Raw genomic sequence first — 20,673 nt, forward strand, 5'->3', positions numbered from 1 at the left:
AAATTTAATGAGATTTATTAAAAGAGTGGTGAGTGTAAAGGAATTCGGCAAAAAGATATTTCCGCCTGTTTATCAAAAACATGTCTATATGAGAGTTATATAAAGTCTGGCCTGCCCATTGGGAACTAAAAGGCCACGGTATTACGACCGTGCGAATGTAGCATAATCATTAGTCTTTTAATTGGAGGCTGGAATGAATGGTCGGACGAGAAGTAAGCTGTCTTTATCTCGTAGATTGAATTTAACTTTTAAGTGAAAAGGCTTAAATGAGTTAGAGGGACTATAAGACCCTATAAAGTTTATACATGAAGCTGGTTAAGAGTGATTTGGAATAGTAAAGTTTATTATTAGCAAGATGTTTGGTTGGGGTGACTAAGATATAAGTTATATAACTGTTTTTTGTTTAAATCAGAGATATCTGTTCATATGATCCCTTTTTAGGATTAGAGAGTAAATTACTTTAGGGATAACAGCATAATTTTTTTTGAGAGTTCTTATCGACAAAAGAGTTTGTGACCTCGATGTTGAATTAAAAATTTCTTTGTGGTGTAGCAGTTACAGAAGAAGGTCTGTTCGACCTTTAAATTTTTACATGATTTGAGTTCAGACCGGCGTGAGCCAGGTTGGTTTCTATCTTCTAAGGAGTTTTAAGTTATTTTAGTATGAAAGGATTAAATAATTGAAATAGTTTTAATAAAAGTCAGAAAAAAAACAAACACTTTTTCTTTAATTTCCAAAATTAATATTTTAAAAGTAAACTATTTTCTGTTTAGAATTTTGAAGGCTGTAAAGGTCTTGATGTAATATTAATAATACTGACAATAACAATTAAGGTAATAGTAAATACAAAATTACTAGGATAGTAAGAGGGAATAAAGGGAGAGACTAGATGGAGCTGGTTGATAAGCTGGTTAAATTCATTTTACTTTCTAAAGTTAAGAATAGTGAGGATCTGAAAAATTTTGATGGAAGGAATAAAGTGTCCAAAAAGATTAGAATAGTGGATAAAGGAAGAGATAAGATAATTAATAGGCCAGACTTTAAGTGAATTTTAAAGGCTTCATTGGAAGCTAGAGAAGAGACATAAATAAACAAAATTAATATTCCTCCTAAAAAAATTAGAAATAAAATATATGAAAATCAGAAGGAGGGCCTGAAGAGACCTGAAAGTATTCAGATAAGAATGGTTTGTGTGAGAAGGGTGAGACCTATGGAGAGAGGGTGTGTTAAGGTTGAGAACAGGATCGCTATTCTTAAGGTAAGAGGAAGAGTGAAATATAAAATATTATAACTGATGGTATAAAGTTCTAAAAATGGACTTCATCTTTGGTTTACAAGACCAAAATTTTTTTTAAACTACTAGAACCTTTCAATTTAAATAGTTTAGAGTAAAACGTCGGGTTGTGGTGCCGAAGAGATAAGAAAGTTATTTTAAATCATGATGTGAAGTGCTTATGGTCATTTAGTTAGTTTAGTGTTTTTGTCATTTAGGGCATTGATTTTTATTCTATTTAGTTTAGTAAGGTTAAGTTCGGGGTCTGCTTATGTAATTGAGTGGGAGATTTTTTCTTTAAACTCTTCTTCTGTTGTAACAACTTTGATTTATGACTGAGTAAGATTCTTATTTTTAGGAGTAGTTTTGTTTATTTCTTCTATGGTAATGTATTATAGAGGGGATTACATGAGTGGAGACAAAAGGTATAGGCGATTCATATATTTAGTTTTTGGTTTTGTTTTATCTATAGGGGCTTTGATTATTAGACCTAATTTAATTAGAATCCTTTTAGGTTGAGATGGGTTAGGGTTAATTTCTTATGTATTGGTAATTTATTACCAAAACAAAAAATCTGCGAGTGCGGGTATATTAACAGTTTTGTCGAATCGAATCGGAGATGTTGGAATTTTGTTGAGTATTTTTTTACTCTTTATGTTAGGGGGTTGAAATTTTATTTATATGAAAGATAGTTGAGTGGAGATTTTTTATTATTGAAAGTTTTTGTGTGTGTTGCTGCTATAACTAAAAGAGCTCAAATTCCATTTTCGGCTTGACTTCCAGCAGCCATAGCTGCTCCTACTCCGGTTTCGGCTTTAGTTCATTCTTCTACGCTAGTAACAGCTGGTGTTTACATTTTGATTCAGTTTAGTGGGGCTCTGGATGGTTCATGTGTGCAAGGAGTTTTGTTGATTATTTCTTGTCTGACTATATTTATAGCGGGCTTGGGGGCTAATTTTGAGTTTGATTTGAAGAAAATCATTGCTCTATCAACTTTAAGACAATTGGGTGTAATAATGAGTATCTTATCTTTGGGATTCGCTGATCTAGCCTTTTTCCATTTGCTGACTCATGCTTTATTTAAGGCTTTATTCTTTATGTGTGCAGGGATGGTAATTCATAGGGTTAAAGAGTACCAAGATATTCAGAATATGGGCAGGCTAGTGATGTGTATGCATTTAACTAGGGTTTGTATAAATTTAGCTAATCTGGCTTTATGTGGTATACCTTTTTTGGCTGGATTTTATTCCAAAGATTTGATTTTGGAAGTTGCATTTATAAGGGAAATTAATAATTTTAGATTTTTTTTATATGTCTTAAGCACTGGCTTAACAGTATGATACACATTTCGATTAATCTATTATAGAATAAGGTGCTTTTCTAATATAAGGTCTATAATATTTGTTAGTGAAAGGCACAGAATAATGTTAGGGGGTATAATAATATTAAGGATTGGAGCAGTAATAGGAGGGTGTGTTTTAGCTTGAGTAGTATTTCCAGAACCTTATATGATTTGTTTGAGGCCGTTTTTTTAAATTTTAGCTTTATTAGTGAGAGGGCTTGGGGCTCTTTTAGGTTATGTAATTAACATAGTTAGGGTAAGAACTAGACTAAAGTCTGTTGGGTTTTATTCTTATGTTGTGTTTATAGGATCTATATGATTTATACCAATTTTGTCGACGTTTAGGGTATCTTGCTGAAGATTAAGGAGAGGAACCATACCCCCGGCCGGGATTGAACCCGCTAACTTTCCTATGGTGTAGAAATATACCTAGTTGGATGAATCTTATTGTGGCTAGCTGGTCTAGTGGCTAACGCGACGGGCTGGACTTTTGAGACTCTATGACCGCGGGTTCAATCCCGGCCGGGGGTATGGTTTATTTGCAATTGTGTCATTACGATTTCTTAAGTTATTAAGGAGAGGGGATGCTTTTTTCAAAAATGGGGATAAAGGTTGATCGGAGTATTTTGGAGGTGAGGGAGGATTTGATAGGTTAATAAAAGGTTCTGGTTACTTACAATTGAGACAGGAGAATATGATTATAATTTATATAAAAGGATTTTTTATTTGAGTTGTTGTCATGTTTTTTATTTTTATTTAGTTTACTTATATATTTTAAATTAGAATTTTGCATTGAAGCTGCAAAGGTGGTTATTAACCTGTAGGTGATATTTTTAGAAGAAAAAATTTTCAGCTTTACATTGAAAATGTAATATGTTTTATACACTATAAAAAAGAGAAGTGAACGGAATCTAACCGCTCGGGAAATAAGTTAGAAGCTTTTTCGCTGGCATAATTCTCTTTGAGATGAAAGAAAATTTCAATTTTATCATTATCAGTGATATGCCTCTGATTTTGGCTTCTATCAAAATAAATTAGAGGTTTGTGAACCAAAATTTAGGTCGAAACTAAACGCAATCTTTCGCTTTCTAATTTGAAAAAGGTTTAGTAAACACTTTATGAATGCAAATCATATGTCATTGTTGACTGCATTTCCAGCTAGATCATTCTAAGGCACCTTTGTATCATTCATAATAGAGGCCGAAGAGAAGGATTAGGAGAAAAAATAATCCTGTAAATCTGTGAAAGGGGAAATATGGGCTAAAGGGAGAATTAATGTAATTTCTACATCAAAAATTAGGAAAACTACAGCAATGAGGAAGAACCGAAGAGAAAAAGGTAATCGGGCCAAAGTCTTAGGGTCAAATCCACATTCAAATGGGGATATTTTTTCTCAATCAATAATGGTTTTTTTTTTTATAAAATTGAAGATAAAATTATAATTAGTGTTGTAATCGAGAGAGTCAGAAGGATGATTAAGTTGATAGTTAAAATTAATTTTTCTAAACAATTAGACTTTCTAGTTGGAAGCTAGATGTACCATTTATACTAAAAAATTATCTTCCTCATCAGTAAATAAAGACATAGAGGAATAATCAAACTATATCAACGAAATGTCAGTATCAAGCTGTAGCCTCAAATCCAAAGTGATGGTTATTAGAGAAGTGGCACTTGTAAAGACGATTAAAAACAAACTGTTAAAAAAGAAGTTCCGATGATTACGTGAAGTCCGTGAAATTCAGTTGCTACAAAGAAGGTAGTTCCGTAAATTGAGTCTGCGATAGAGAAAGATGCTTCCAAATACTCGTATGCTTGAAGGGAAGTGAAGTAAACTCCGAGAAGAATAGTTAGACCTAGACTTTGCATAGCTTCAGAGTGATGAGAGTTAAGGATTGCGTGATGTGCTCAAGTTACTGTCACTCCTGATGAAAGTAAAATAGTCGTATTGAGAAGGGGGACTTGGAAAGGGTTAAAAGGTTGAATGCCTTCTGGTGGTCAAAACATTCCAATTTCAATTGTAGGTGCAAGTCTTCTATGAAAGAAAGCCCCCCCAAAAAAAGAAGAAAAATAATACTTCGGAGACAATAAACAGAATTATTCCTCACCATAGACCTTTTATAACAATTTGAGTGTGGAGTCCTTGATACGTTCCTTCTCGAGTTACATCTCACCATCATTGAATTATAGTTAAAATAATAGGAATAAACCTAAAAAAGAGAAGATCTGGATAAAATTGATGAAATCATTTAATAAGACCTGATGTTAAAAGTATGGCTCTGATTGATCCTGTTAAGGGTCAGGGTCTTATGTCAACTAAGTGAAAGGCATGGTGTCTGTGTGATGACATTAATTTACTTCACTGGCATAAAGCGTTCTGAGAACTGCAAATACATAAGATTGAATGATTGCAACAGCAGACTCCAATATAAGAAGAAGAATTTGGACTAGAATGAGAAAGATTAATAATTTGGATGATAAAGAAGGTCCTATTCTTCCGAGTAAAGTCAGAAGGAGATGGCCTGCAATTACATTTGCTGCGAGTCGGATTGCCAATGTTCCTGGCCGAATAATGTTTCTAATTGTTTCAATGAGAACTATAAAAGGTATAAGCACATTTGGGGTTCCTTGAGGTACTAAATGGGCAAATATATGCTGAGTGTGGTTTAATCATCCTAACAAAATAAAAGATAACCATAAAGGTAGGGCCAAGGTTAGGGTTATTGCTAAATGTGTGGTTTAATCATCCTAACAAAATAAAAGATAACCATAAAGGTAGGGCCAAGGTTAGGGTTATTGCTAATTGTCTAGATCTGGTAAAGACATAAGGAAGGAGACCTAAAGAGTTATTAAAAAGAATAAAACTAAATAACGAAACAAATTAAAATGATAAGCCTGGGTTGGAGGGTCCTAAAATTGTCTTAAATTCGTTATGATGGGTGGATACAATTTTAAATCATAAATAAAGACATCGAGATGGTGAAGCTCAAAAAAGAATTGGAACGAATAGAAATCCTAAGAATGTTGATATTCAGTTTAGATTGAGTGAGAGAATGCTTGAGGATGGTTCAAAAATGGAGAATAATCTTGTTATCATTTTCAGGGTTTTTCTAGAAGTGTTGGTTTGTGAATAAAGGTTTCTGTTTTAATTGGAAGTTTGGAGAAGAAGTTGATGATAGAAAATAAAATATATCCTAGGATGAATATCAAAAAAAGATTAAATCATAGTAAGGGCCCTATTTGAGGCATTCAAAAATATCATAAATACGATAACTTTAATCTGACAAACTAATGTTATTTTTTAACTAATTTTTGTCTCTAGAAGTAGGAGAACTACTTTTTTAGGTTTAAAAGACCTAAACTTTTATAAGTTATCTGGAGAAAAGAGCAGATTTAATTATGAATTTCTAGAAATTCAATTCAAGAAAGAGTCTACCGAGATTCTTTCAATTAAAATTGGTATGAATCTGTGGTTAGCCCCACAAATTTCTGAACATTAACCGTAGAATAAACCTGGTCGGTTTACAAGAAATCTAATTTGATTGAGTCGTCCCGGGATGGCATCGGCTTTTACTCCTAAAGAAGGAATAGTTCAAGAATGGATTACGTCTGCTGCTGAAATAATAAGACGAATTTGAGTATTAAAAGGAATTGGCACTCGGTTATCAACATCTAAGAGTCGTAAATTTGAGTTGATATCATAAGGTGTTATGTAGGAATCAAATTCGATATTTAGAAAGTCTGAATATTCATAAGATCAATATCATTGATGTCTGATGGTTTTAATTGTGATTCTTGAGTTGTTAGTTTCATCCAATAAATAGAGTAATTGCAGTGAAGGTATAGCGATGATAATTAAGATGATAGCAGGTAAAATAGTTCAGATAATTTCAGTTTCTTGGTTTTCGAGTAAAAATCGGTTAATAAATGAGTTTAGTGCTGAATTGATTAAAATATAACCTACTAGTGTAGTAATGAGAATAAGAATAAATATCACATGATCATGGAAGTATGTTAATTGTTCCATAAGTGGGGAGGCGCTGTCTTGATTGATGAAACAATATTTCATGATGCGTAAGCATCGGGATAGTCCGAATATCGTCGTGGTATACCATTTAGTCCTAGGAAGTGTTGGGGAAAAAAGATTAAGTTAACTCCTAAAAATATAGTAAAGAAATGAGGTTTTAATCACGAAGGGTTCAGAGAAAATCCAGTAAACAGGGGAAATCAGTGAACCATACCTCCAAAAATTCCAAATACAGCCCCTATAGATAGGACATAGTGGAAATGGGCTACAACATAGTATGTGTCATGAAGAATAATGTTGATTGAGGAGTTTGCTAAAATAACTCCTGTTAAACCGCCTACTGTAAATAAGAAGATAAATCCTAGGGATCATAAAAGGGAAGGAGTGTATGAGAATTGAGAACCTTGTAGAGTTCTTAATCATCTGAAGATTTTAATTCCCGTAGGAATGGCAATAATTATGGTTGCTGATGTGAAATATGCTCGGGTATCCACGTCTATACCTACAGTGAACATGTGGTGGGCTCATAAAAGGAACCCTAGAATCCCAATTGCTGTTATGGCATAAATTATTCCTAGTGTTCCAAATGCTTCTTTTTTGCCTGACTCTTGTGTAACAATGTGTGAGACTATACCGAAAGCTGGGAGAATTAAAATATAGACTTCGGGATGCCCGAAAAATCAGAATAAGTGCTGGTAAAGAATAGGGTCACCCCCACCAGCTGGATCGAAGAAAGTAGTGTTTAAATTTCGGTCTGTAAGAAGTATGGTAATTGCTCCTGCTAGAACGGGAAGGGACAGAAGAAGAAGTACCGCAGTAATGAAAACGAACCATACAAATAAAGGTATTCGATCTATGGTTATTCCCCTTGTTCGTATATTGATTGCTGTAGTTATAAAGTTTACGGCTCCTAAAATTGAGGAGACTCCGGCTAGATGTATGGAGAAGATTCCGAGATCAACTGATGCTCCCGCATGAGCGATTGATGCTGCTAGAGGAGGGTAAACTGTTCATCCGGTTCCAACACCCCTTTCTACTATCCCTCTTATAAGAAGGAGAGTAAGGGAAAATGGTAGAAGTCAAAATCTTATATTATTTATTCGAGGGAAGGCTATATCAGGTGCTCCAAGTATAAGTGGAACTAATCAGTTCCCAAAACCTCGGATCATAATCAGTATAACTATGAAGAAAATTATTACGAAGGCGTGGGCTGTTACAATTACATTATAAATTTGATCATCTCCAATTAATCTTCCTGGTTGACTAAGTTCGGCTCGAATAATCAATCTTAATGAGGTACCTACTATACCAGATCAAGCTCCAAACACAAAGTACAAGGTACCAATATCTTTATGATTTGTTGAAAAAAACCATCGTTGCGTGAGGCTTTATAGTGGAAAAAAGACGTCAAATTGCAAATTTGAAGATGTAGAGATTACTAAAGCTTAAGGAAAATAAGTTTTCATAATATAGGTAGCAAAACTACATGAGCAGTTCTATCAAAACTGTCCTTTTTATCAGGCACTATACTTATTGTAGGAGTTAGAATTATAGCGGACTAGCTGTAAATTAATATTTAATTTAAGTAGTATTCTTAGAAGATTAAATGTAGAAATAGGGATAACTGTTTGCTCAAATAGGTCGAAGAAGGTTAAAGTTTGATTCTTGCTTGAACTTTTATTTTATAGTTAGTGTACATGCATATCTTAGTGATAAGAGGAAATAAACAAGAACAAGAACTAGTAAGAAAACAAAAGAAAACTCAGACTGGTGTGTATATATATGCCTGTACATGCATGTGTAGTGTGACCTAGGTGTAAGTACAAGTAACAAGACGTACCTGAAATCTTGCATGTTTATGAAGCAGGAAAAAAGACACCAGCAATCTTATCATTATGTAAAGCATTTACAGGTTTTTGTTTTACACTCACTTGACAGAATGGAAGTACCGCCCTGGGCAGTCGCTGTCTACCAACCTTATATATTACGCCAATGTTCTGGTAGGGACGGACGATTGTTATTAAAAAAAGAGGATGGGTAAACACCAACGTCCTACCTAACACCGTAGAGACTGTAGCTCATCTGCAGTGCCCACCAGGCTAGCCACTTCTCAAGATTATACATGTACATGGCACATTAAGTCACTGTGAGGCAAAAATTTTCTTCAGAGAATCTCACATAGAAGCATTCACCTTAATATATATGCCTATTCATCGCCAGGGACCTCGGCTATGTCGTTAAAGACGCATGAGCAATTTTGTTATGGAAATGTTTCAGACCTGGGACCTTCTTCAGTCTTTGTATGGAGTAAACAGGTCCCAGGACCGAAACGTTTCTATTATAAAATGCTATAAGTGTTTAGTCATGAGTTTTTAACCATGGTGTTTCGGAATTAAGAAGTTTCCATCATACAAAGTGTATGTTGACAGCCAGAACAATGGACAACAATGTGCTGAAGAGGGTGCTGTGTGCAACAGGCTGTCTCCTCATCTCAAGCAGATATAGTCTAGTGCACGTGCGTCCTTCCACATTTACCTGAGGCTTCTGCCCAGTATATTTGGTCCAGGCAAAATGTCAAGTAGACACGAATGGATGGCGTTTTCTCGCCATTTACCTGATGAAATCAGGTAAATGGTGCTATTACAGCAAAGGCAGTGTTTTTCATGGTAAATGTTTTTGTCTATTTATTTTGGTAGGTTAATTATTTATATATTTTATATCCAAAACATGTGAATAATACTCCCAGTAGATATTTTATTATTATCACTGTGGATATAAGTGGAAAGCCTGATTAAACTGAAAGAATAATAAATTCGAGGTTATATCCTGGAGAGGCACTACTCTAATAGCAATAGAGTTCACTCTCTTTCTCAAACCAGGAAACAATCTGAAAAATGAGTCCTGTCATTATGTTGTTTATGGTTATTGTCATTCCTGCGCAAGGCCAAGTTTGTTTGACAAGTAATAGGAACAGTAATGTAATGTCTCCTCTGTTCACTTAACAGTAAGTAGGTACCTGGGCGTTAGTCTGTTGTGGGTCGCATCCCAAGGGGTAGTGGTATACCTTAGATAGGGCTGGGTTTTGAAATAAGCTAAGATAGGATAACAGTTCTTATCCTTTAAAACTGACCTGTGTAAAAAAATAATTGATCATGCCCGAGGAGTGTTTCCCATTGTTAGTGATACTAAACCAGTCTAATGTACATCATCCTCTCTAGGGGTGTCTACATACAACATATTATTTAACTAAATTGCTGCCTTCCTGGAGTTCTGTCCCAGCTTGGCAACAGCCAGAGCCACAGACTTCTGTTCTGATGAAGTTTTCATAGGTATCTTCTGCTGAAAGTGCAACTACTGTGATTTCAGTCACGTCGTAGTCCAAATTTTAGTAACTTGAACGTTTTTGCTAATATGACATTAAAATCAGTATCGGCAAGCCGATGTCGTATGACTGTTCCTGCAACATGTGACCACTGATCATGTGGCCACTGTGTCAGGAGCATACATAACCTCTAGCAGTTCTTCAAGGCTGAGAATCAGAATCAGAAGGGATTCACAGGTAAGGACCGACTAGGGGCGAGTGGAAAGTGGGGATAGTTAAAGAATAGGTGGGGAGAGGAAAAGAATAAAGAAAAATGAAGAGTTGGGTCATGTGCTGCTGCTCTCTGTCTCCCACCCATTGCAAGACCGGTCACGCGATTCGGGCAAAGGCAGGAGTAGTGGTGATCCCAAATGACACTAGGCAAGACGCTCCACTGAACTGCACAGAGAAACGACCCTCCACGACAATGACAGTTTATGAGAGTTGGAGAGATAAAGGATAGATAAAGAAAAGATGGTAACTGCTTTAGGACATTTTAGCATGAAAAGTGCAAGAAAAGGAGCAGGAAGAGTGCAAGAGAAGAGCAAGATTGCTGAAAAATTAAGTGTATCGAGGAGGAGGAGGAACAGGGTCGTAAAGAGCTCTGAAGAGATTGACAAAATTGTAAGGGCGACTGATAGTCATCAAGGTAAGAAGTCCAGTAATCGTGGTGAGTCTCAAGTCTGTCAAGTTGTCTGTCACAGAATGTTTTCCAGAACACATTCAAAGCTGGTATGCCAGTCCTGAGGCAGAGTGATTCGCTTGTGGCATAGTCATCCCACCTCACTACTAGCACCCAGCGTAACGCTCGGTTCTGGATACGTTGTAGCTTCAGTGTGTTGGTCTTAGCTGCCAGTGTTAAGGCAAGGGGAGTGTAAGTGATGAGAGTCCTGATGATTGCTGTGTATAGGTGAAGCTTGGTGGCAAGACGTGGACCTCTCAGTTTATAGAGCTGAGAGAGTGTAATCCCGGCAACAGCTGTTTTGTAAGTGATGTGTGGTGCTCAACCTGGAGTCAAGGGTAACTCCAAGTACTACTGTAGAAAATGTTTGAGGTATGGGTGTTCGTGAAGTACTGGTTTTGAGTTCGACAGGAGCACGGATGCCACGTCTTTTATGATCTTGGATTTGTTGGTATTGGTTTTTATTCGCCATAACAGTTCCCATGCGGTAATCCTGTCTACCTCGAGATGTGTTCTGTGTGTGAGGAATCTACTGTTTTCGTGTGAGTTGTGTAATGTCGTCTGGATAAGAGACAGCGACGGTGTTTTGGTAAATGTGTTCAGGCATGTCATTTGTGTAGAGAATATAGAGTGTAGGAGAGAATAAGGAGCCTTGAAGGCCTAGGAAGCTGGCTTCAGTGTAGCAACCTCCAAAGGGAAGCACAAGAGGTTGTAACTCACTGTTAAATGGTTCACTGGGCCACACTGGTCACAGTTTAACACTGTTATAAAGGCTGATCAAAGGTTAGCGTAGGTGTTATATGGTGATGCTTGGCTTCTGCCATGCACGCACTCCACACACGCATGCACGCACGCGCACGCACGCACGCACGCACGCACGCACGCACGCACGCACGCACGCACGCACGCACACACACACACACACACACACACACACACACACACACACACACACACACACACACACACACACACACACACACACACACACACACACACCTACCTTCCGTCATGTCATCAGTATTCATATCTTGATCATTGGCATATATGTAATGGATGACTGTGAATGACTTCCTTGACTCAGAGCCTGAATCATTAGTGACCAACCAGGCTTTGGTGAACGCAGTGGCCATGTAATTCAATCAAGATAACCTAAGCTTCAGCATCTGGTCGTCATAGTGGAGATATAGGTAGCTGATCAACAGTGGTTTATCGGTACATGTACTTGATGGCTATCTTCCCAAGTGTCAAAACATTTTAAAGAAAACATCCTGATACTGTTGTCTGGAGTTTAATTCCAAGCATCACTCCATCTATTATTCTTATCCACGAGCTGTCCAAAGCGAGCACAAATAATACCTGGGTTAGTTGTACCTTCTGATCTTACTGCGCTAGATTCAAATATCTCCACTTATGAGTAAGATGAACTGAATCCATGGTTGCTTATTAAATGTAGTGATGCATCTGAACTGCCAGACAGATTTGATGTGTGATGATGACTTTAGATCGAATAGTTTGAACAAAACTGGGTGAAACGTTGTTAGTAAAGGATCTCATTACACTGCATTTGCATGTTTCCATATTCTACTCTACTTAACCAATCCCATGGCTCATGCATTATCTACACCTGAACTAGTCTACTTGTGACGACTCAGACTACTTACCGAGGTGTCCCAGTTAACAGGGATGAAGCAGAAGACAATCGGTGTGAGGACGAGCACCAGGGACTTCCAGTAGGGAAGTATTGTGTACCTGGCCATCATTTTGAGTTGACTACAGTCACAACTTTTTAAACTTAAGGAGTCTAAGAGGACTTCAGCAGTTACTGGCGCATTTTCAGTAGCAATTTTAAATTATCATCAAGTTAATATATATCACTGGATACGGAGTAAAAAGTTAAAAAAAAAAAAGGTATGTACTTTCACCATATGTTCCAAAACATATATTAGTGTTCAAATGATTGAGTGTGCACAGTACTTCACTTGATGTAATAGTTTCACTGGTTACCAGGTGGAAATTGTCACTACAACACTTTACAACACCGTGCTTGTGTCGCTATAGTTACTGTGTAGTCTCAGTATCACTACAGAACTCAAAGTTTTATACAGTACCCAGAGTAAGATAATTATCATACTTTTTGAGATTAATGAGATTTATTTTCTTTTAACTTTATATATATATATATATATATATATATATATATATATATATATATATATATATATATATATATATATATATATATATATATATATATATAATATATATATATATATATATATATATATATATATATATATATATATATATATATATATATATATATATATATATATATATATATATATATATATGCAAAACATCCACTCTGAAAGAATAGAGAAATTCCAAGCGCTTTCGTGACTACTCACATTATCAAGGAACTATGATAATGTGAGTAGTCATGAAAGCGCTTGGAATTTCTCTATTCTTTCAGAGTGGTTGTTTTGCATATTTTGAAATCACCTGTTTACTGTGATCTTATTGCATTGCAATTTAGTCAAAACCTAGGAAGTATGATAACTGATGCACGCATGAACAAAGATCACTTACTACTCTCAGGTGACTTCAATATAAATCTCCTGCAAGACCAGGACCCACACGTTACTGAATTCACAAACACAATGAGTAACTGTATGTTGCTACCAACAGTAACAAAACCTACAAGAGTTACAGAGACTAGTGTTTCCCTACTTGACCACATCTGGACCAACACCATATCCCCTTTAAAATCAGGCATAATTACAGATAATACCACAGACCACTACCCTACTTTCCTCATAACAACTCTTGGTAAATTACCCCAAGACACTACTAAAGTCACCTTCAGACTTCACAATGAGGCAGCCATTAATAACTTCACAACAGCATTAGCAAACATTGATTGGCACACTGAGCTAGAAATCAATACAGATATTGACGAATGTATTAATAATTTTCTAAAAAAGACTCAATACCTCTATAACAAGCACTGCCCTAAAAAAACTAAGCAGATGACAGCTAAGAGACTGAACAGTCCCTGGCTAACACCCAGCATTCTCAAATCCATAAATACAAAACACCAATATGAAAAACAGTACAGAATGGGTCACATAACCAGAGACCAAACAAAACGTTACTCGTCAATCCTAACCAGCCTGATAAGAAGGGCAAAAAAATTGTATTATGAGAACAGATTATCCAACTTACGAGGTGATATAAAAAAGACCTGGAAAACCCTATCAGAAATTCTGGGAACAAAAAAGATATCACGAAATAGCGAAATAAAATTAGCAAAATCAGATGAACCCCAACTCCCACCAACAGAAACAGCAAACAGACTCAATGATTTCTTCTCCACTATAGGACAAAACCTTGCCAATAAAATCCCAAGCTCAGATACCCCACCAAATGACTACCTCACCGGCAACTACCCGAACACACTGTTCCTAGCTCCGACTAACCCATACGAAGTCTCCCTTATTATCAACGCACTAAAAAACAAGACAGGAGATTTAAATACCTTACCACCCTTTATATACAAAAAAGTGTCACAAGTGCTATCACCAATCATTGCAACACTCTTTAACAAATCCATTGAATCCTCCACCTTCCCTACAGTACTCAAAATAGCAAGGGTCACCCCGATCCACAAAGGAGGAGACCAAACAGAGTTGAATAACTATAGGCCAATATCCAACTTACACCCTCTCTCAAAAATCTTCGAAAAATTAATTCATAAACGAATCTACTCCTACCTTATCTCCCAAAACATACTCAACCCCTGCCAATTTGGATTCAGGCCTAATAAAAATACTAATGATGCTATTATACACATGCTAGAACATATATACACTGCAATAGAGAAAAAAGAAGTCCCACTGGGGATCTTCATTGACTTACGTAAAGCTTTTGATACAGTTGACCATGACTTGCTCCACGTAAAATTATCACACTATGGTATAAGAGGGCACTCCCTCAACTACCTCAAGTCATACCTCAGCAACAGAAGCCAATATGTGTACGCAAATGGGGCAAACTCTTCTGCACAACCAATTACAGTTGGTGTCCCACAGGGAAGTGTCCTTGGCCCTCTTCTCTTTCTCCTATACATAAATGACCTACCAAATGCTTCTCAATTACTCAAACCCACACTATTTGCTGATGACACAACATACGTCTTCTCCCACCCGAGCCCAGTCAAGCTAGCCAATACTGTAAATACCGAATTACAGAAAATATCTACCTGGATGAGTACTAACAAACTTACACTAAACATTGACAAAACCTACTTCATTCAGTTTGGTAACAGAGCTACAGATGTCCCTCTTAACATAATGATAAACGGATCACCTATCACAAAGCTAACAGAGGGAAAATTCTTAGGAATCCACCTTGATAATAGACTCAAATTTCATACACATATACAACAAATTTCTAAGAAAATTTCCAAGACTGTAGGCATACTATCGAAGATACGGTACTATGCTCCACAGTCAGCCCTCCTGGCCCTATATCACTCTCTTATTTACCCCTATCTCACCTATGGAATTTGTGCATGGGGCTCAACAACAAGTAACCATCTCAGACCACTAATTACCCAACAAAAGGCTGCAGTTAGAATGATAACAAATTCTCACTACAGGCAGCACACTCCACCAATATTCAATACACTCAACCTACTCACCATACAAAACATCCATACTTATTACTGCACCTATTACATACATAGAACACTCAACTCTGATATTAACCCTCCCCTCAAACATCTCCTTGCCAACCTCAACAGAACACATGACCATAACACAAGGCACAGATCACTCTTTGATATTCCTCGTGTCCATCTCACGCTATGCAAAAACTCAATGCACATAAAAGGCCCTAAAATCTGGAATTCATTACCTGTTAATATAAAAGAAACACTACCTGTTTATAAATTCAAGTCTCTTCTCAAAGATCACTTACTCACCCAAAACCAAATAAATACTGAATAACTGAACCTTATAAATTGTATATCTTAAATGTTTCTCACAATTATATCACATAAATGTTAAACCTAAAACCCAATCTAACTTTATTATTTTTTAAATTCACTACCTAACAGAATACTCCATTCTACTGAATTTACAACAATGCATGCAACCATATGACCTGTCTTTGTAATACTCACTTGTGCTTTATAGTAATCAGTTTACATTAATGTTTTTCACTGATTTCATCATTGCTTAGTTAATCTTAAGTTAATTTTAAGCCAGCCCGTAATGCTATGCATAGTATAAGTGGCTTTGGCATGCTGCTCTTATCTGTATTTTTTTTTTGTACCTCTGTAAGTGTGCTCAAATTATAAATAAATAAATAAATAAATAAATATATATATATATATATATATATATAATATATATATATATATATATACATATATATATATATATATTACCTGGAGTTTACCTGGAGAGAGTTTCGGGGGTCAACGCCCCCGCGGCCCGGTCTGTGACCAGGCCTCCTGGTGGATCAGCGCCTGATCAACCAGGCTGTTGCTGCTGGCTGCACGCAAACCAACGTACGAGCCACAGCCCGGCTGATCAGGAACTGACTTTAGGTGCTTGTCCAGTGCCAGCTTGAAGACTGCCAGGGGTCTGTTGGTAATCCCCCTTATGTGTGCTGGGAGGCAGTTGAACAGTCTCGGGCCCCTGACACTTATTGTATGGTCTCTTAACGTGCTAGTGACACCCCTGCTTTTCATTGGGGGGATGGTGCATCGTCTGCCAAGTCTTTTGCTTTCGTAGTGAGTGATTTTCGTGTGCAAGTTCGGTACTAGTCCCTCTAGGATTTTCCAGGTGTATATAATCATGTATCTCTCCCTCCTGCGTTCCAGGGAATACAGGTTTAGAAACCTCAAGCGCTCCCAGTAATTGAGGTGTTTTATCTCCGTTATGCGCGCCGTGAAAGTTCTCTGTACATTTTCTAGGTCGGCAATTTCACCTGCCTTGAAAGGTGCTGTTAGAGTGCAGCAATATTCCAGCCTAGATAGAACAAGTGACCTGAAGAGTGTCATCATGGACTTGGCCTCCCTAGTTTTGAAGGTTCTCATTATCCATCCTGTCATTTTTCTAGCAGATGCGATTGATACAATGTTATGGTCCTTGAAGGTGAGATCCTCCGACATAATCACTCCCAGGTCTTTGACGTTGGTGTTTCGCTCTATTTTGTGGCCAGAATTTGTTTTGTTTTGTATATGTCGTGCCGAATAAGCAGAACTTGCGATCTTGGGTTAAATAGCAACGCTCATCTTGCCATATAGGACAAGTGAAAATTTGTGTATGCAATAATTTCGCCAAAATCATTCTGAACCTAACGAAAAAAAATGTATTTCACTGTGTTTGTTTAGTATTAAATTATTGTAAACAAATCTAAAATATACTTGGTTGGGTTAGGCTAAAATAAATTGTTCTTCTTATAATGAGGTTAGGTAAGTTTTCTAAGATTCTTTTGGTGCAAAATTAAAAATTTTTACATTAAAATTAATGAAAAAAATATATCTTTAAACGTATAAGAGAAAATTTTAGAAAGGACCTAATTTTAAATGAGTTCTTGCTAATTGACAAGTTTTACATATTCGGCACGACATATATATATATATATATATATATATATATATATTTATATATATATATATATATATATATATATGTCGTGCCGAATAGGCAGAACTTGCGATCTAGGCTTAAATAGCAATGCTCATCTTGCCATATAGGACAAGTGAAAATTTGTGTATGCAATAATTTCGCCAAAATCATTCTGAAGCTAACGAAAAAAATATATTTGATTGTGTTTCTTTAGTACTAAATTATTGTGAACGTATTTAAAATATATTTAGTTGGGTTAGGCTAAACTAAATTGCTCTTGTTATAATAAGGTTAGGTAAGTTTTCTAAGATTCTTTTGGTGCAAAATGAAAATTTTTTTCATTAACATTAATGAAAAAAATATATCTTTAAACGTATAAGAGAAAATTTTGGAAAGGACTTAATTTTAAATGAGTTCTTGCTAATTGACCAGTTTTGCATATTTGGCACGACATATATATATATATATATATATATATATATATATATATATATATATATATATATATATATATATATATATATATATATATATATATATATATATATATATATATATGCAATAAGATCACAGTAAAAAGGTGGTATCAGAATATGCAAAACACCCATTGTGAAAGAATAGTGAAATTCCAAGTGCTTTCGTGACTTCTCACATTATTAAGGAATTATAAAAACAAAACGTCAAAGGAAGGCATATAAAGGGTCAAGACTACACCTCACCATCACATCCCACAATAAAGCAACACCTCACACACGCCTGACGACACCCGACTCTGTGAAACCCACCTAATACTCTACCCGAGAATTAAGATTTATTACTTGTTTAATGTATCATTAAATTCTTCCCAAATTTTATCAATTAATAATGAATCTAATTTATATAAACCAAAGGAAATATTCATATTATTTTCAAAATTGCTTTTTTATGAAACAGGATTCAATTATATTCCTGTTGACCATGGACTTGCTTGATACAACTTTCTCTGCCTTTTGAAAATCAATTGGATGGTTGAAATCTCTCACATGAATAAATAGAGCATTAGAATCCTGTCCAGTTCTAATGCTATATTTATGTTGTTATAATCTTAGTTCGAGATTTTTACCAGTTTGGCCGTAATAAACTTTATCGCAAATTTTACAAGGAATCTTATAGACACATCCGTCAGTATTTTGGGGGGAATTCTTTATCAAAAGGTTTTTTTACTGTATCAAGATTTTTAAATGCAATTTTGATATTAAAAGTCTTAAGAAGAGAAGGCATATCAACCAAGTTTTCATGGTAAGGGAGAACCAAAATATTTTTAGCTGAACAAGGGTGAGTGTTCCTTTTTGGATTGTAAAAAGTATTTCTAGCAGTTTTAAAAGATTTATCAATTACGTTTCTTGGGTATTTTAGATCATTAGCTATTTCATAAATTTTGGATATTTCTTCATCTATGAACTCTGGACTACAAATACGTAAAAATCTCAACAACATTGATGAGAAAACCGACAGTTTAACTCTATCTTGATGTGAAGAAAAATTTACCGTGATGGCAAAACCTTGAATCTGACTTGTCAAATATATGCAAAATATATACATATTAAATAATGGGAAAGTGTTCAAGCTGTTGAGGTCACAGAGCACGTGAAGAATAGTAGGTAATCAAGTTTGACCCGAAGAAGGAGAGGCTAATTAGTTTCTTATATCAAGAGCTATTCATGGGTATCAAGGCCTCACCCCTCCTTTTGAAGGGCTGTTCTGTCAGTGTCGACGAGCAGCGAGCCAATTAATTTCCACGTACAGAGTTAATCGTCTAATCGAGTTACGAACGTAAAATTACGTAGTTTACGTTCAGATAGAACAAATCTTACAAGGGGCTAGATTTTTTTTTATTTTACCGAGATGGACAAGTTTGTCAATATTTTTTTTCTTTCCGGGCACTACGTGACTTGTCATGTTCACTGTAAAAAAAAAAAAAAATCCCACGTTCCACACACATTATGAATTTGGCGTCGTGATTAGTAAGCAGAGACCTAGACGCTGCTGAGAAAGTTATCAGACGTGCGAGGAACCGTCACACCATGTTATCTTCCTCAGATAAAGACATACATGTATGTAAGTTTAAGTCTGTATAGACAAACACGACGGGGATCAGGAAGTGCAATCACCGGGAGCTTCATGAAGACTGAAGCCTCAACAGTGTATCCTGATATTTACGAGATATATATATTAACAAAGCTTCAAGCTATATAGTCAGAGAATTTGTCATCTTGGCGAAACTTGATGTAAGCATTATCATGGATTATTATTATATAATAATTATAATATTTTATTAGTATTATTATTTATAACATTCATAAAGTGTTAAAGACATTTTCTCGATTTTTTATATAAATAACCACCAGGGAGATTAATTATAAAAAGAAGAGTTATGACAAAATTGAGACCCGTGGTACAACTCTGGTCCTGGCCAACATTATACATTAATTACGGTAAAATACGTAACACTAAAGGGACGTAATTTCTGTGTTAAACTATGTTCGAAGACTTAAATTCTTTAATGCCTCTCTCAGACGCAATTATTCTTTATTTTGTGCACAGATAAGTTAGTCTTACTGACCCACGTCCAGTGACAGACTCGGAATCCCACAACCTCAGCTTGGCCAGTAAGTCTTTTACATATATTCGCTGAGAAGCGCTAAAGTCGTAAGGGTGTGTCAGATCAGACATCGACCACGCGGACGTTGAACACTGGGACGTTACATCACTTGTTATTATTACAACCATGGGAGAGGGAAGCCATGAACCCCCTGGGATTAAACACAAGAGCGCCTGGTAGGAATGGAAGTCAGTCAGGTTTGATACCATGGTAAGGATGGCTGGTAATCCTTGGATACAGAATTGTTCAACGATAAGTCGGCCGCTTGATAATAGGTGAATGTTCAATGAACTTCAAAAAATTTATGTATATTGATATGGCAGCTGTAACGTTACAGATTTTTAAGTGCATTTATAATGAAAACAAATAAGACATTTTCGCTGTTTTATCTTGGAATTAACGAGACCACTTCAATAATAACTGTTAAAGGAATATGAAGGAATCATTCTGTACATTTTGTCAATCAAATGCACCATTTCTTTCCTTAACACCTCAACACTTCACCAGAACTACTGCTGACATATTTTTGAGAGTCTAGAAAGCAACATTAAAAGTTTCACAGCCTCTGTGTAAATAGAATCCTCTTACTTTGTTTCTAGAAATAGGGAAATAACTACACAGTTGACAAGTGGGATACTCCACCTTGCCTTCACAGAGGTCACAGCCACACTGATCTCCCGACCCACTGAGGTAACTCTTCAACCTG

At 36.0% G+C, this 20,673-nt stretch overlaps 1 protein-coding gene and 3 pseudogenes across 1 annotated transcript in view; 1 reads left to right on the forward strand and 3 right to left on the reverse strand.

Moving 5' to 3' along the window:
- The window catches only part of LOC128685429 (Na(+)/citrate cotransporter), a 154,416-nt gene extending 133,781 nt beyond the window's left edge, over positions 1-20,635 (reverse strand). The window contains exons 1-2 of the mRNA XM_070083087.1: positions 20,556-20,635; positions 12,347-12,559 (exon numbers count right to left, since the gene is read on the reverse strand). Coding sequence (XP_069939188.1) covers positions 12,347-12,445 — 99 coding nt within the window. The 5' untranslated portion in view covers positions 12,446-12,559; positions 20,556-20,635. The remainder of the gene's footprint in view (positions 1-12,346; positions 12,560-20,555) is intronic.
- Positions 1,439-2,760, forward strand: LOC138852429 (NADH-ubiquinone oxidoreductase chain 5-like; annotated as a pseudogene).
- Positions 4,961-5,831, reverse strand: LOC128685428 (ATP synthase subunit a-like; annotated as a pseudogene).
- On the reverse strand, positions 5,937-6,681 carry LOC138852430 (cytochrome c oxidase subunit 2-like; annotated as a pseudogene).
- Positions 20,636-20,673: the final 38 nt, after the last annotated feature.

Source organism: Cherax quadricarinatus, chromosome 8 (genome assembly GCF_038502225.1).
Source record: "Cherax quadricarinatus isolate ZL_2023a chromosome 8, ASM3850222v1, whole genome shotgun sequence".
NCBI classification, from domain to species: Eukaryota; Metazoa; Arthropoda; class Malacostraca; order Decapoda; family Parastacidae; genus Cherax; species Cherax quadricarinatus.